Genomic DNA, 15,771 nt, shown 5'->3' with positions numbered 1-15,771 from the left:
GAGCCGGGCAGAGAAAACGGCCGTGACAGTTTTTGTAACATCAAGGTTGTTGTCCAAAATTAGTTACTGGTGGAGGAAACATAGTGTTTTTAATAAGCATGTGACATGGTTGTCTCAATGCCACTGCTGATTACCACACAGAACCAGCCTTATCATAAACTGTTATCTAGCATTGTGTTGTGTTACCTCTCAATTACCCAATGGGATAAGGACTCGGCCCCGGCCCAGCCAGTCAGCTGTGTGTGTGTGTGTGCGCGTGTGTGTGTGTGTGCATCTGACTGACAGGTAGGCCAATGCAGACAGACTGTAGTATATTAAACACAAGCGTAGATTGTTTGGCTGTAGGCCTGTACCCCAGCACCGTGGTTTGTGTTGGCACAGAGTCAAAGAGAAGGCTGGTAGGTAGAGTACAGTGTTGGGCCGGGACAAAGGGGGCATTGTTGAAGAATCTCTCCTCTCTGTCTCTCTCTCTTTCTTTCCTCCTTTCTCTCTGAGATATTGTTTCAGACCACAAGAGTGTATTTTTATTGTTTGGCCCGCTGAGTAATTCTTTTATGCTCAACTGCAGGGGATAAAACTGAAGGATGGTCGTGGGTGCTATCCAGCAGGCCTCAGGTGGAGACGTTAAAAGTCAAGTTTGAGACGACCGCGAAAATTAGGAATCTCACGGAAAAATATTTTTCACATCTACACAAAACTTCTTTACCATATTGCCAGGCAATTGTTTCCCGTTGTTGCCAAACGGCCAGACAACATTCCATTTTCCTCAGCATCAAGTGACGTAATCAGTCTGAGGTGTTTTCAGGAGAGATCTAAAATCATAATGTATATTTACTATGACAGGATGGGAATTGAAGAGGGAACTGTAATTTGGTCCCGTCCATTAAAGGAGAGGGTAATAAATCTGTAAATCTCTAGAAATACTCAGACTGTTTGGTTGGGTGCGGACAGTTTTTACAACACCGGTATATACTTACCACATCATTATCCATTATTGTATATCAACCCCATGATACAGCTATATATAGCTATATATCAATCCCTCTCACCTCCACAGCATTCACCAGAGAGAGATCTGAGCTCAACACCTCGTCACCATTCCTATTGATTAAATCCGGTCTCTATATGAAGTGCCTGGGGCCTCTTTGCGGGAGTTAATAAAAAAAAAAATATATATATATATATTGAAGTGAGTCCCAAAAGCAGTGCATGTGGTAGCCGACTAGCCGCCACTTTTGTTAAACCCGACGGGGCATGACTGGGGAAGCAAAACGCTTCCATATGGCTCTGGGACACAGCCTTAGTTGACTGGCTCTGCCAACAAGACCCTGGCTCTCTTGCGCTCTTTCTTTCTCTTCTCTTTCTCTCAAGCGTGCACTCTCTCTGCCTTTCTCTCTCTCTCTATTTACACTGAGTCTACCAAAAAATTAGGAACACCTTCCTAATATTGAGTTGCACCCCCCCCATTTTGTCCTCAGAATAGCCTCATTTCGTCAGGGTATGGACTCTACAAGGTGTCGAAAGCGTTCCACAGGGATGCTGGCCCATGTTGACTCCAATGCTTCCCACAGTTGTGTCAAGTTGGCTGGATGTCCTTTGTGTGGTGGACCATTCTTGATACACACGGGGAACCGTTGGGCGGGAAAAACCCAGCAGCGTTGTTGCAGTTCTTGACACAAACCGGTGCGCCTGGCACCTACTCAAAGGCACTTAAATCTTTTGTCTTGCCCATTCACCCTCTGAATGGCACATATACACAACCCATGTTTTTAAAGAAGGCTTAAAAATCCTTCTTTAACAAGCCTCCTCCCCTTCATCTGTACTGATTGAATTGGATTTAACAAGTGACATCTATAAGGAATCATAGCTTTCACCTGGATTCAGCTTTTCAGTCTATGTCATGGAAAGAGCAGATGCTCTTTATCTTTTGTATACTCAGTGTATATCTATCTCTCCCCGTCTTTCCCCTCTTCTCACTACCTGGTCGTTCTTGAGAGATTAGCCCTGAATTCAACCCTGAATCAGGAAGAAACAACTCGTGTCAGGCCCAACGTTTAACTTGTTTCTATGTACTCTGTTACTAGAGAATAACCATGACCAGTCTTTTTCCAATCTTAATCATGTTTTAACTGAGAAATATCTTTGGCTGGGCCTTTTTAAGGTCTAGGCCTGTCAGCCAGTCCAGGGGGTGGTCTGTCTCAGTGTGTGTGAAGAAAAGTCTGTAATGACTGTTGATCTTTAACAGATTGAGATGTGGCCTTTTCCTGACTGACTAGGTGACTGAAGACCTGGTCACCACGACGACCCAGTACCTCTCCTGGAGGAGGGCTGGCCAGACCGTTGTTGTTTCACTAGACGTTCCTTCAGCAGACAATGGAACTCGCAATTAACTGGGACAACAGACACCAATTATCTAAGCCCAAGTGGCCTTACCCTGGACACCAAACGCACACACACAAGTGACACTGTGTGGCTAATTGGCTGCACCTGTTTGTTGTGATTGGTCATAACCCAGGGGTCTCTCAGAGAAAGGTAATGGGAATCAGGAAGCACTGGACTCTAGTGGAGAACCGCTGTAGATAATCCAGTTCCTGGCAGCAAGGTCCTGTGTGTTTTGGAACTGCCAGGTCTACACATCTCTGCTGGCCCGACCTTGCATGTCTATCCAGCACGGAGCACTCTCTCTGTCTTTCTCTCGCTCTCTTCTCTTGCTTTCTCTGTCTTTCTCTCTCTGTCTCTCTTCCTTCTTTCTCCTTCTGTCTGTCTGTCTCTCTCTCGGGAAATAGATCTGTGTGTTTAGGACTCTTTATGTGTTTGATGGGCTGAATGGAATGAGGAACCTGTGGGTAATTTAGCCTACTTGGTAGGAGAGGGATACACACATTGCTTCTCTCCTTCTCTGCACAGTCATGCAGATTCTTGTCTGTGCTGCTGCTGGTGCTGTGGTCAGATTCCTCCTCACCGTCCTGCTTGGCTTTGAACCAAGCCGAAGCTCGAATCCACTATATGGTGCTTGCCTACGGAGCAGCAAGGGGAACTGCCCCTCCCTACCTTCAGGCTATGCTCAAACCATACACCCCAACCCGAGCACTCCGTTCTGCCACCTCTTGGCCGTCCAACCCCTACTGGGGGGTCAGCTCGCGTTCAGGCCAGTCAAAGCTTTTCTCTGTCCTGGCACCCCAATGGTGGAAAGAGCTTTCCACTGACACTAGGAAAGCAGAGTCCCTGCCCGTGTTAAGGAGGTGTCTGAAGCCTTAAAAAAAAAAAAAAAAAAAAACTTTGAAGAGTTAAGACATATTATGTACTTACTATGATATGTTGTTGTCCCACCTAGCTATCTGAAGATTCATGCACTAACTGTAAGTCGCTCTGGATAAGAGTGTCTGCCGAACAAGAGTGTCTGCCGAACAAGCGTGTCTGCCGAACAAGAGTGTCTGCCGAACAAGAGTGTCTGCCGAACAAGAGTGTCTGCCGAACAAGAGTGTCTGCCGAACAAGAGTGTCTGCCGAACAAGCGTGTCTGCCGAACAAGCGTGTCTGCCGAACAAGAGTGTCTGCCGAACAAGCGTGTCTGCTGAATAACTCAAATGTAAAGGTTTAGATATTTTTGTAATCCTACTGTTTGTCATCCCAATCTCTATGGTATACCAGAGGCCTGGTTTTGACTGCTGCTCCGAGGGATTGGAATCCCTCCCTTTCTCTGTCTGTCTGAGCTGAGGGTTCCTCTTGGGAGCTGGCGGGGTTAAAGAGAGAGAGCGAGCGGCTGACTGGGCCGTAGCCAGTCACTTTGTGTGCTTTCTTTATGAAAAGTAAATCATCCACAGCACCCTGGGTTTCGCTTATTTGAATTGTCCGAATGAGCGACAATCGCTGGCAGCCCCTGAGAGGCCGAAAGCCGCCTGGCCCAGCAGAGAGGAATGACGAAAACCTGTTCCTACTTCAATCTGCTCAGAAAAGAGGAGAGGGAGGACGTTTAATGTAGATAGGCTAGTTCTAGACATGCGTCTCTCTCTCTTCTCTGTCTCTCTCTTTCTTTCCCCTCCTTCGTGTTGTGGGATGACAGTCCCAGTCCTTCCCTGCTGGCAGGTGGGGAGGTGCTGCTGAATGGCTGGCATTGTGCTCCGGTTGGGAAGGAGGGTTGAAGGAGGTGGAGTGGAGTGGATGGATGGATGTCTCTTGACTCCCCCATCCCCCCCCGGCTGATAGATCTGAAGGAGGGAGGGAGTCAGAGAGAGAGAGGGCACACTCTGGCATCTCGTCAAAGCCTGGTCTCATTAACACAGAGTGTGTGAGAGAGAGGCTGGGATGGTCCTGCTAACAGAAGGCCACTGTATTCACTACTGAGTTATTTTTCATCTGGCTAAATGAATACCCACGGAGACCTCCCCTTGGGCTGGTTGAAACTAGTGCTCACCTTGTGGTGTTTCTGTTATTTTTAACTGTACGGTTCTGCTCTGGCTCATTCTCATTTGTTAGCAGGTCTGTTTTGGAGGCCGTTTGTGACATCTTGCCACTTCTTGAAATCTGATTTTGCGTATTTACTCCGGCTATATACGCTTTTATATATACACTGCTCAAAAAAATAAAGGGAACACTTAAACAACACAATGTAACTCCAAGTCAATCACACTTCTGTGAAATCAAACTGTCCACTTAGGAAGCAACACTGATTGACAATAAATTTCACATGCTGTTGTGCAAATGGAATAGACAAAAGGTGGAAATTATAGGCAATTAGCAAGACACCCCCAATAAAGGAGTGATTCTGCAGGTGGTGACCACAGACCACTTCTCAGTTCCTATGCTTCCTGGCTGATGTTTTGGTCACTTTTGAATGCTGGCGGTGCTTTCACTCTAGTGGTAGCATGAGACGGAGTCTACAACCCACACAAGTGGCTCAGGTAGTGCAGCTCATCCAGGATGGCACATCAATGCGAGCTGTGGCAAGAAGGTTTGCTGTGTCTGTCAGCGTAGTGTCCAGAGCATGGAGGCGCTACCAGAAGACAGGCCAGTACATCAGGAGACGTGGAGGAGGCCGTAGGAGGGCAACAACCCAGCAGAAGGACCGCTACCTGCAGGTCATTTTGCAGGGCTCTGGCAGTGCTCCTCCTTGCACAAAGGCGGAGGTAGCGGTCCTTCTTTTGAGCAGTGTATATATAACCTATATGCAGGCAATAGGGCCGTAGCCAGGGTCTGAGTTTCAGTGAGGTCCGATGGGAGCCTCACATTGGTAGCGCTATCACGTTGGTTGCTGTATCTTCAGCCACCTCAGTCCATCTACAAACACATAGCCTGTTAGCTATACGATTAGCCACTTCACATTAACTCAGCACTGTGATTTTAAAAACCATCATTTAATACGTACAGAGGGATCTGTCAGCAGGAAAAGTATTTTATTAACCCCCTAAGGTCGAAGTCCGCGCCCCAGTGGAAATCTAATTAGCATAATAAAAGAAATCCCCGTAAAAATGTTGTTTTGCTTTGCGTGCGTGTCAGTCCACCGCATCCGCCTATGTCTCACGTCCGGCATCTACGGTGAAATGTAACAGAGCTAGAGCGGTGTTTGTCAGACCATGAGACATCCCGAAAATCGGTCTTCTCATAAAATCGCCTGTAGTGGCCGAACGGTTTGGCCTACACACTATTATGACTCTATGGAAAGATGAGATTCTCACGAAGACGATGGTGTTCTGCTCTTCGACCCCCACAAGCGTCTTGGGACTTGTCTGTACAGCCGATCTGCCAACTTCTGTCTGTTAGCGTCCCAACAGTTTGGGCTACACACTAATATGACCCCTCTGTGGAAAGGTGAGACACTCACGCGCACGTACATCTCTAGGCCTCACAAGACTCCTCTGAAGGTCCCCCGTTACCAGTGGGAGAAATTGAATGGAAGTACAATGTTTACAGTATGGAGACTGTTTCGTGCCAAAAATAAGGGGTTAAATAAATTTAAAATCAGTCAGATATAGAACAGACACTTTACAACAAACTTATTTTTGGAAAAAAAAATTGGGGGGGGGGGGGGACTATGTTGTTCCATGAAGTGAATCTGTTATTCAATGCATTTGAATGGGCTAATAGCAGTAACGCCAAAAATAAATGTTCATCAAATAACTTTTTCATTAACAAAAGGTATACTTCAAGGGGTGTTAATTCAAAATCAAGGAGCAAAATTATCCTTGGTATGACCTTCTTAAAACAATTCCATATAGTTTCGTAGAACCCTCCCAACGCTTAGACAGGGCTTAGACTCTAATTTAACAAAAGGTAAACAAATACGTTTGCTTTGCATGACTTTTGTTGTTGTTGCAGTTTAACTAAGTTCCTGCATTTCTACACATTTTGTCATGGATTAGGGAGTAATTTTTTGCTATTTTAAAAATGGATTTACTGCAATTCTACACATTCTGCCATGACTTAGGGCATGTTAATATGATATCTGAGTGAGCGTGACAAACAAAATCAATGGGGGCCCCTTGGAGGTTAGAGCCCCTGGGCATGTGCCTTGACTGCCCGGTCGGTAATTCGGCCATGATTACAAGTTTAGATAGCTGGCTAGACTAATTTAACAATCAAAAAATCTTAACTGACATGGGCTAATTGAGTGACTGTCAGTGACTCACAAATAGCAAACTGCTGATGCACAACCATGTTTCTAAATTGCACCTTGTGTATTCTACTATTCTAACTTTGGGGGGGGTCCTCATATGTAGCTACGGCCCTGATAAAAGTTACCGCCAAAATAAAGCAAGCACCGACATAGTGTCTGGATCTCTATTGGAGGGATGTGACACCATTCTTTCACGAGAAATTCCATCGTTTGGTGGTTTGTTGATGGTGGTGAAAAAACGCTGTCTCAGGCACCGCCCCATAGGTGTTAAACTAGGTTGAGATCTGGTGACGGAGACACACAGGCAGCTCATTTCTGACCTTTTTTCCCACATCAGATCTTTTTCACGTCAAATCTTTTTCAGAGCTGATCTGATTGGTCAAAAGACCATTAGTGATAAAAAGATCAGAATTGGACTGCCTGTGTAAACACACACACACACACACACACACCAGTTAGCCTGGCGGGTAGGCGCATTGGGTCAGTAACCCAAAGGTTGCTGGATCGAATCCCAGAGCTGACAAGGTAAAAATCTTTTGTTCTGCCCCTGAGCAAGGCAGTTAACCCACTAGTCCCCGGTAGGACGTCATTGTAAATAAGAATTTGTTCGTAACTGACTTGCCTTGTTAAATAAAAAAATATAAACATTGTTATAACCAATTTATTGATGTGATTATGCTATAGGTCAGGCCCTATTGGTCACGTGCATGTGATGCATACATGTGTCACGTAAAGAGCAATGGTTGAGGGAATAGGGAATGTTTTTCCTAAACAAATGAGGGATTTCGGTAACAGAACTTTTCAGTCAGAAATGGCTGTAATTATCTTCCAGCAACACGGACAGCGCTATAAACACTGATGTTCTGTGGTGGTCACTGCAGCAGGGAGGAGAGAGAGACAACGGGTGATTATCACACAGTCTGAGCCCGGCGCGGCACAATCAAATCAATTGGGCTCGGACTACCTCTAGTCAGTTTGTGTCTTAATTATTTAATCGAACAGTGTGCTTAAAGCATCAGACAACCTCAGTGCATATAGTGCATAACTGCCTTAAGGCAGTTAACCCACTGTTCTTAGGCCGTCATTGTAAATGAGAATTTGTTCTTAACTGTCTTGCCCAGTTAAATAAAATAAAAAGTTGATTTGATGTGTCTATATATATTTTTTTTAAATACACATTTTAAAATTGTGACCAATCGATTGGTTGAAAGAACAGACGACTGTTGGTCAAACAATAATTTTTTTTGTCAGGAACACGCCCTACAATACTGTCATCCCTACAGACAGGCGGATGGGGGCAGAGTAGTTAGTTTACCTGTTTGCTGCTGACAGAAACAATATAATCTCCAGTGTCAGTGTATCAGTGTGTTGCAGTGTTGGAGGGCTTTGTGTGGAATGTGCTGAGCCCCCAGGAGTGAATGAACAGGTGTTGCTGGCTGGCTCTCTTCCCTCCTCGTTCCCGTCCTCTCTGGCCCCTCTCCTTTATTGGCACGGGGGTCTGCCCGCGGCACCATTGTTTGGCAGTTGCCTTGGAGATGTCTCTCTTGTTTTGCAAATTGCAGCGTGTCAAGGCAAGCAGAAAATGATCACTCAGTCAGAAGTGTGTGTCCCACCTCCCTCCCAGTAGAATATATAGCCTCTTCATTTCAAACTCCATAGATTTCTGTGCTGATAAATCTGAGCTTGTGTAGTTACCGTATCAACAGCTAGCAGGCCCAGAGTTGTTTTGCCCAGTTAAGCTGACGGCTATCAAGGTGTACAAAACAAAGCAAATGTGAAAGGTTAACATGGTCAGCAAACATTATGCTGTTTGTTCGTCTCCTCCATCTTGAACTAATGTGATCTGACCTTACCCACTGCCTTAGCTACACATGTTTACATACAGTACTTTACCTTACGTAACTCCTCAGCTTTGACCTTACCTTACTTAACTCCTCATGTCGTAGTCCACTCAGCCCGGCTCCCCAAGACGAGCTCTGAGACACCGGGAGACACAGAGAGATGGATGTGAGACTGAGACGGGACACTGGGCAGGCGACAAAGGCCTCCGGCAGAGTTCCAGGATGTCTTCGGTCTACCACCTCAGCTCTGACAGTGTCTCTGCTGGATAGAGAGGGGAAACATACCAACAACCCCATGCCTAGCTGTGTCTGAGACTCACAGACCTCAAATACCTCCTATACCTGTGCCCCAAGAGAGGGAAAACATACCAGCGCCATGTCTGGCTGGCTGTGTGTCTGAGGCTCACATACCTAAGCCCCTAAAGAGGAGAAATAACATTGAACGAACCAACACCATGTCTAGCTGTGTCTGGTTCACGCATACTGTACCTTATAGGCCTCCTATACCTGAGCCCCTACTTAGAGACAGCAGGGAGCCCGACATGGAAGAGACACAGCGGGATCTAGTTTACCACAATAATACATTTTACAAGGTCAACATATCAGACGTCACTAAGTTTGATGCTAGTTTGATGCCCCCCCGAGAGCTTCTAAGGAGCAATGGAGGGGTGAAGGAGAGCTGGGGGAGTACATAATGAGGAATAGAAGGTGGGGAGAGGGAGAGAGAGAGAGAGTAAAAAAGGTGTTCAGAGAAACAAAGGCAGCCATTGTTTGGAGAGATGCTACCTGGATGTGTTTCTGAGCTGGGGCCCAGCCAGGCTGAAGCTTACCTGTGTTACCTACCCGTGTTACCTGTGCTCTGCAAAAGGACCCAAACAGAGCAGTCAGGCTTTGTATAAATACTATTATCTCCCAACATCAGATAACTGGTCTGTACTTAGCAGCCTCTGTCTCAGTCAGTCATGTTAAAGGGAACAGTATGAGGAGGATTGTTGGCACTGGGAGCAGACTTCCTCTCTAGCCTCTCCTTTCCTCTCCCTCTCCTAGCTGGGCGTTGGGCAGCCAGCCAGCAGAGACCTCAGCTCACACCCAGGATTTCTGGACCTGGGTCCGGACATGCCTTGGCCTCAATGGCCTGACTTTATCACTGTTTCAGGTCGTCTCATTCAGGGTCAGTAAGACCGGACAATCACACTTGAACATTTGCAGTGTATGAATGTGCATTCGGGCTCAGCACAGTAATTGAGGCGTACTTTATTTATAGATCCACTACTTACCGCTGGTTATGTCTTGAAGTCTGTTCCTCTCTGTCTGAGGTCTGAGTATTTTGGGCTACTGTATCATTGGTAAGTGTCATTTCAGGTTTATAGCCTCCCATGAAATTGAAACATATTTGAGTCCATCTGAAGGTAACACCCCTTGGTGTTGTATTACTGTAATTGTAGTCTATATAAATAAATGTAGGAAGCAAGTTATGATAAAGGAAGCGACTGAAATAAATTATTATTTTGCGAAGGGTATGAATATAGCCAGCCAGCCACAGTTTTTACAAACCAACCGAGGACATGCCTTTTTAACTGGGAACAAATTGGAGGCAATTTGGTGCCAGTTTCCCCAGTCTCAAGCACTTCATCGAGTTCATTTGGTCCACGGCCGCAGTAGGGATCACTAACTTGTTACTCAGAGAGAGATGGACTTTTCTCTGCAGGGGTTTTATGGGGCTGTGTTGTACCCACTCAACCACAACATCCCTTCTAGTGGTGCCAGAACCCTGGCCTGCCTGGAAGGCCGCGTGAACACTCTTCATAATAAGGCGCCACTCGATTTATTGGAGCTCGTTTTTAGTGTACATATTTCAACCCTCAAACTGTATAGAAGCGCTGCCTATGATCATTGTGTGTTTTTTTTTTTTTACTGTTCATTTTACGACGGCTCAGTGCTCTCGCACACACTCCACATGCTAATTGTATTGTGAGAAGCTTGAAGTAGGTAACTTGGAACAATAGGTGTTTGTTTGTCAAGACCCAGAACAGTGGACTGCTGTAGAAAGTTCTGGATAAATAAATTAGAATTTAAGCTATAACTATACCACGTCACTGAAAAGTCAAATGCACCTGGGTTCCCCGATCGCAGTAGTGTTTGCTCTCTTCAGTCAGTCTGATTTGCTGTAGAGCCATCTGTAGATGACTTTTGTTTTTTCGGTACATTTTGATGCTGTCACCTGCGGTATACCTGATTTTGATCTGTGGTTTACCTGAATGTTAACTCCTCTGTTCCCTTTACAGCGACGAGCTTCGTCAAGAGTCTCGCCAGTTGAAGAAGGACCTACTGGCCATCAAAAAGAGGAGAGAAGACATCGCCAATCCTCCAAAGAAGGAGGAAGAAGGCGAGGGTATGTCACTACATCAATTACTGTTTTAAATACCTTGTAGGTACCACTTTATAAATGGTTTGTTAAATGGTTTATGAAAGGATTTTATACAAACTTTATAGACTGTTAAAAAAAACGACTTACTTACTCACCCTTTATACTCTTTATATGTGAAGTGTTACCCAAAGTAATTTTCTCTCTGTGATCTAACAGAGGATATCAACAATCTCCATGAGGTACAGTATTTCTTCTCTGGGCCACATTCTCCTCTAATGGCTATGTATGTAGCCAGACAGTCCTCTTGTCTCTGACAATTAAGGCGGACATCAACGTCTAGTTTATTCTACCCAAGGCTCTGCTTTTTTTGTGCGAAAAATTGCGTAAATTGCTTGAGCAACAAATGACTGAGTTGCCTACCCCGTTGGTTGAAAGCCCTTGCCGTAGGTTGGTCTTCAGCTTTGCTTAAAGTGACAAGGCAACTAAGTGGTTGTTTTTTTCCTTCGTTACCACACAGTCCTGCAGCCTCCCATAATACCGCCGGTCTCCCGAGTGTTTGTCGGTACACCCGCCGATAAAGAAACATATATTTTTGGACAATCATGAAAACCACGTTAGCTCAGATTTAAGTGCGACTGAGAAGCTCAAAACGTTGTTTTGCAACAAAACCAATGGTCCATGTGGTCTTGTGGTGGCATAAATGCCAAATGAACAGGGGGGTCACCGCAAGGCGCTTTTAAGTTCATGAGATGTTGAGATGCTCTCATCATCTCCTAGACACTGTTTGTCTTTTTTTCCCCAACACTGCCTCTTACTCAGTGCTTACCACATGGTGGATACTAGACTCAGAACCCACTATTAGGTCTCAACTGAGACTGGATCCCAGCTAGAAACGTTTCTGTGTAGGCCTACTTGGCAGGTCACAGGGAGACACAAAAGCTTCAGTTCAGGTAAGTCACAACAAGTAGGTTAGTGTAGATGTGGTTATCCAGCCGGATGCTGTAACCGGGGTTAACCAGGAGGCATTTATGTGTGTCTCTGGCTGGGCAGCAGCCTCTTTGAACGTTCCTCTCATTACATAAATGTGTTGGACGTGAGGCTTCATTCAGTAGGATGGAATGTGTAGAAGAGAAGTCACGGGCCAGTGGACTCTGCAGGGGGCCAGATGTCTGCTTAAACACTGAATCCTGTGACTCAGCTGAGGGAGAGGAATGCACTGTTGCGTGGTGTGGTGGGTTAGATACCGAAGGAGGTGGTTTTTATCTCATTCTCATCATTCTGGATGGATGGTGACTTTGGGTTTAAAGCGGTGAAACAGCTACTGCTTCACATTTTGGCTGCACCCTACAGAGGTTGAAACCTAAATGAATTTCCAATAGTTTAGTTCTGAACCGAACTATATATCCTGTTCCGACCAGCAAAATAAAGTTCTGAACCGGTTCGAACCCCCCCCATAGCTATAGCTATAGCTCAGTGAGTTGTTTACATACGTGATGGAAAGACAAGTGTAGGACGTGATACACAACTTACGTTTTGCAGGTGTTGAGAGGGTGGAGGAGGAGGCTTGGCTTGAAGTGCTGGGAATCTTGTTAAGCCATGCATTATCTGAATTAGGCCCACAGAGCTATACCTACAGAGGAGCGGCTTCTATGGAACTTTGAATGTCTTTGAACTTGAGAGTCGTTGGACCAGAGCTAGCTAGCAAGCTAGCTAACAGCGGCACCAGAATCAATAACACGTGAAATGTGATAGCTATAGTATCCCTAACTAGCATTGAAAAAGTTAACCCTTTCTTCTCTAATTTAAAAATCTCTCCCTATATTCTGAATCAAACTTGTAACATTAGTAGGCTACAGCTGTGCTTCAGAGGGGGAGGGGCAGGTAGCCTACACACACACACACACGCACACACACACAGGCAAAGATGTTCAGCTGGCAGGCAGATACTGGATGAAGTTTCTGATTGACAGAGGCAGGACTTTGCATAGGTGCTTTGTTGCATTTTTGTTGTTGTTGTGGAACTGGAAAAAATACCCGGAGCATAAAATAATGTCATTAACCGGATCCCATGCTTTCAAAAATAACGTTTATTTCTGGAACGGTATAGATCACTTTCGTTCCCTGTTCTGGTTCTGTTCCTTGAAAAGTTATTATTTTCAGTTTTGTTTTTTTAACCGGTTCCGACCCCTGGCCCTATATGGTTTACTGACCTCTTTTGAACACCAGAGCCCTATTTGGTCTGATCAAAACTAGTGCACTATATATAGGGCGTAGGTTGCCATTTCGGATACAGATTTTGTTTTCACTTTAACTTTGCTGTTACTAAAAAAACTAAATCACTGTGACCCAGTAAAGGTCAGTAAGTCTTGTTTTATTAATAAATTCTACTCTCTCTAAAGCTGCCTGGTCAGGCAGGTTTCTGCCCTACTTTCTCTAAGGATTAGTGTGGGCTCAGGAAAACCTTTTGACCTTCAAACAGCTTTGAATAGGGAGGCTGTTGTACGTCACTGTCCTCTCATTGAATGTCTCGATGGGGCCAAAAATCTGACCCCCCACAGCCTGACCTCTGAGCAGCGGTCTATTCCAAAGAAGCTCGGATGCAGCTGTGGTAGGTTTGACTGTAGTCTCTAGGGAAAGGGAATTTAGTGGGTAAACTTGCTGACTTTGTGGTTCTGTATCATCATTACCTCACCGGTCTGCTATTAAGACAAAGAGACATCACTTCCAAAACATACGTACATGGACGTGCACTTCAATACACTCAACATTCCTCACATTCATGTGGCAAATAAAATGGGTATTGTTCTTTTACGCTTTCAATAGAGAGAGGACATTTGGACAGGACCATTAGACCCATAGACGTTTTGAATTTCTGTTAGCAGAAGACTGGTGTTTGCAAAGCCGTTTGCCCTCCAAAATGTTTTCTAAGCACTTTTGATTAATTAAAGTGTGACCGAACGGTTTGCGAAAGAAAAAAAATGTCAAATCTAGGTTGTTTTCTTAGCTTGCCAAACACACTATTGATAAATACACACAAGAAGACTGAAGTGTTCTAGATTCCTCTTTGTCCTATTTTTTATGAGAATGAAATTGCAGAGGATGGAATTCTGATCCTGCTTGTGCACATGTTGTGCTTGGACGGAGTCCTCCCTATCTGTGTCCCAAATGGCACCCTATACAGTGCACTACTTTTACCAGAGCCCATAGGGCTCTGGCCAAAAGTAGTGCACTATGTAGGGAATAGGGTGCCATTGGGACGCACACCCCCTCTGCTACTTGGCCAAGACAGGTCATGGACCGTTTGGAGGAGGCATGTTCACCATGTACTCAGCAATCTCCAACGAAATACCAGGAAAAAACAAGAAAGGGGAGGTCCATCATATCTATCTGGGACGGTTAGGGTAATGTTAGTAGCAGACGAGAGCCTGAAGTTTAATCACTGAGTTTGTAATTGTCAGAATATAATAAAAATGTAAATTTTTCTGATCTGAAATGCCTTGCCTATTTCTAGCTGTAAGATTCCCATTTTAATCAGTTTTAACTTATCGCTGTCATTTATAATGGAAAATATTGTATATTAAATTAATGTTTACACAAAGTATTTGAAATTAGCTAAAAACCTATTGCCATGTATGGCATTGTCCTAAATTAGTTATTGTCCTAAATTAGGTATTTTTCTAAGTATGAGTGGAAGCTATTTTGACAGGCTACTGATCTGATCCCAGGCACTAATCCTGCAAACAATAATGAGTCGTTAGGACATCAAGAAATTGTCAACAAAAGTTATCGGGACGTTGTGTCATGGTTCCCTGGAGGTTTTGTCTAGTTCCCGGTTGGTCCCGGGGACGTCCCAGAGTATGATCTTGGGACGTTGTGTCATGGTCCGCTGAAGATTTTGCATAGTTCCCAGTTGGTCCCTGAATAATATTTCCCCCACCAACATTAGACAACTATACAGAAAACCCTCAAATTGCTGAAATAAGTAAATTAAATCAATGAGAGAATAGTTGTAAATAACTGATAACATGAGTGCCATCTGCACTGCTATTGTAATTAAGGGCTGTGATGGATTATAATTAATGAATGTGTAGGGGACTGCTGAATTATTGTAATTTTTTTGAATCTATATATTTGATTTATTTTTAACCCATTTTTCTCCCCAATTTTGTGGTATCCAATTGGTAGTTGCAGTCCTGTCCCATCACTGCGACTCCCGTACGGACTCGGGAAAGGCAAATGTCGAGAGCCGTGCGTCCTCCCAAACACAACCCAGCCAAGCCACACTGCTTCTTGACACAACGCCCGCTTAACCCGGAAGCCAGCCGCACCAATGTGTTGGAGGAAACACTGTACACTTGGCGACCGTGTCAGCTTGCATTGCGCCCGGCCCGCCACAGGAGTCCATGTGCGCGATGGGACAGGAACATCCCTGCCGGCCAAACCCTCCCCTAACCCGGACGACGCTGGGCCAATTGTGCGCCGCCCCATGGTTCTCCCGGTCGCGGCCGGCTGCGATAGCCTGGACCCAAACCAGGATCTCTAGTGGCACAGCTAGCACTGCGATGCAGTGCCTTAGACCACTGCGCCACTCGGGAGGTTGGGAAATTATACCGACTTTGTGGCACAACAGAAAGATCAGCATACCCCAAATCAAGAAGCAAAACCAAGTTGGGGTCATATTGAAAAGACCGTACTAAGTGTTTATGTCAAATGTAATCATATTGTCATTGATTAAATATCTTTAAATATCGTTTTAGCTGAACAGCATATCACTTACCTTAAAAACCCCATACCATTTCATTACTTTACTTATAATGGTTTGGGACACCTGGAATCATCATGTGACAAAAACCTCCAGGGACAATGACACAACGTACCAAGAATGTCCTAAAAGCATCCTTGGGCACGTTCACGAGACAAACAGGGAAGTAGACAAAACCATCAGGGGAC

At 45.0% G+C, this 15,771-nt stretch overlaps 1 protein-coding gene across 2 annotated transcripts in view; it reads left to right on the top strand.

The window, feature by feature from the left end:
- cwc27 (CWC27 spliceosome associated cyclophilin) overlaps positions 1-15,771 on the top strand; it is a 50,543-nt gene that overhangs the window by 4,902 nt on the left and 29,870 nt on the right. For both annotated transcript variants that reach the window (XM_055874991.1, XM_055874989.1), the window contains exon 11: positions 10,739-10,845. In XM_055874991.1, the coding sequence (XP_055730966.1) occupies positions 10,739-10,845 (107 nt within the window). The remainder of the gene's footprint in view (positions 1-10,738; positions 10,846-15,771) is intronic.

This window comes from Salvelinus fontinalis, chromosome 21, assembly GCF_029448725.1.
Source record: "Salvelinus fontinalis isolate EN_2023a chromosome 21, ASM2944872v1, whole genome shotgun sequence".
NCBI classification, from domain to species: domain Eukaryota; kingdom Metazoa; phylum Chordata; class Actinopteri; order Salmoniformes; family Salmonidae; genus Salvelinus; species Salvelinus fontinalis.
This window is presented reverse-complemented; position numbering and strand designations above follow the sequence as displayed.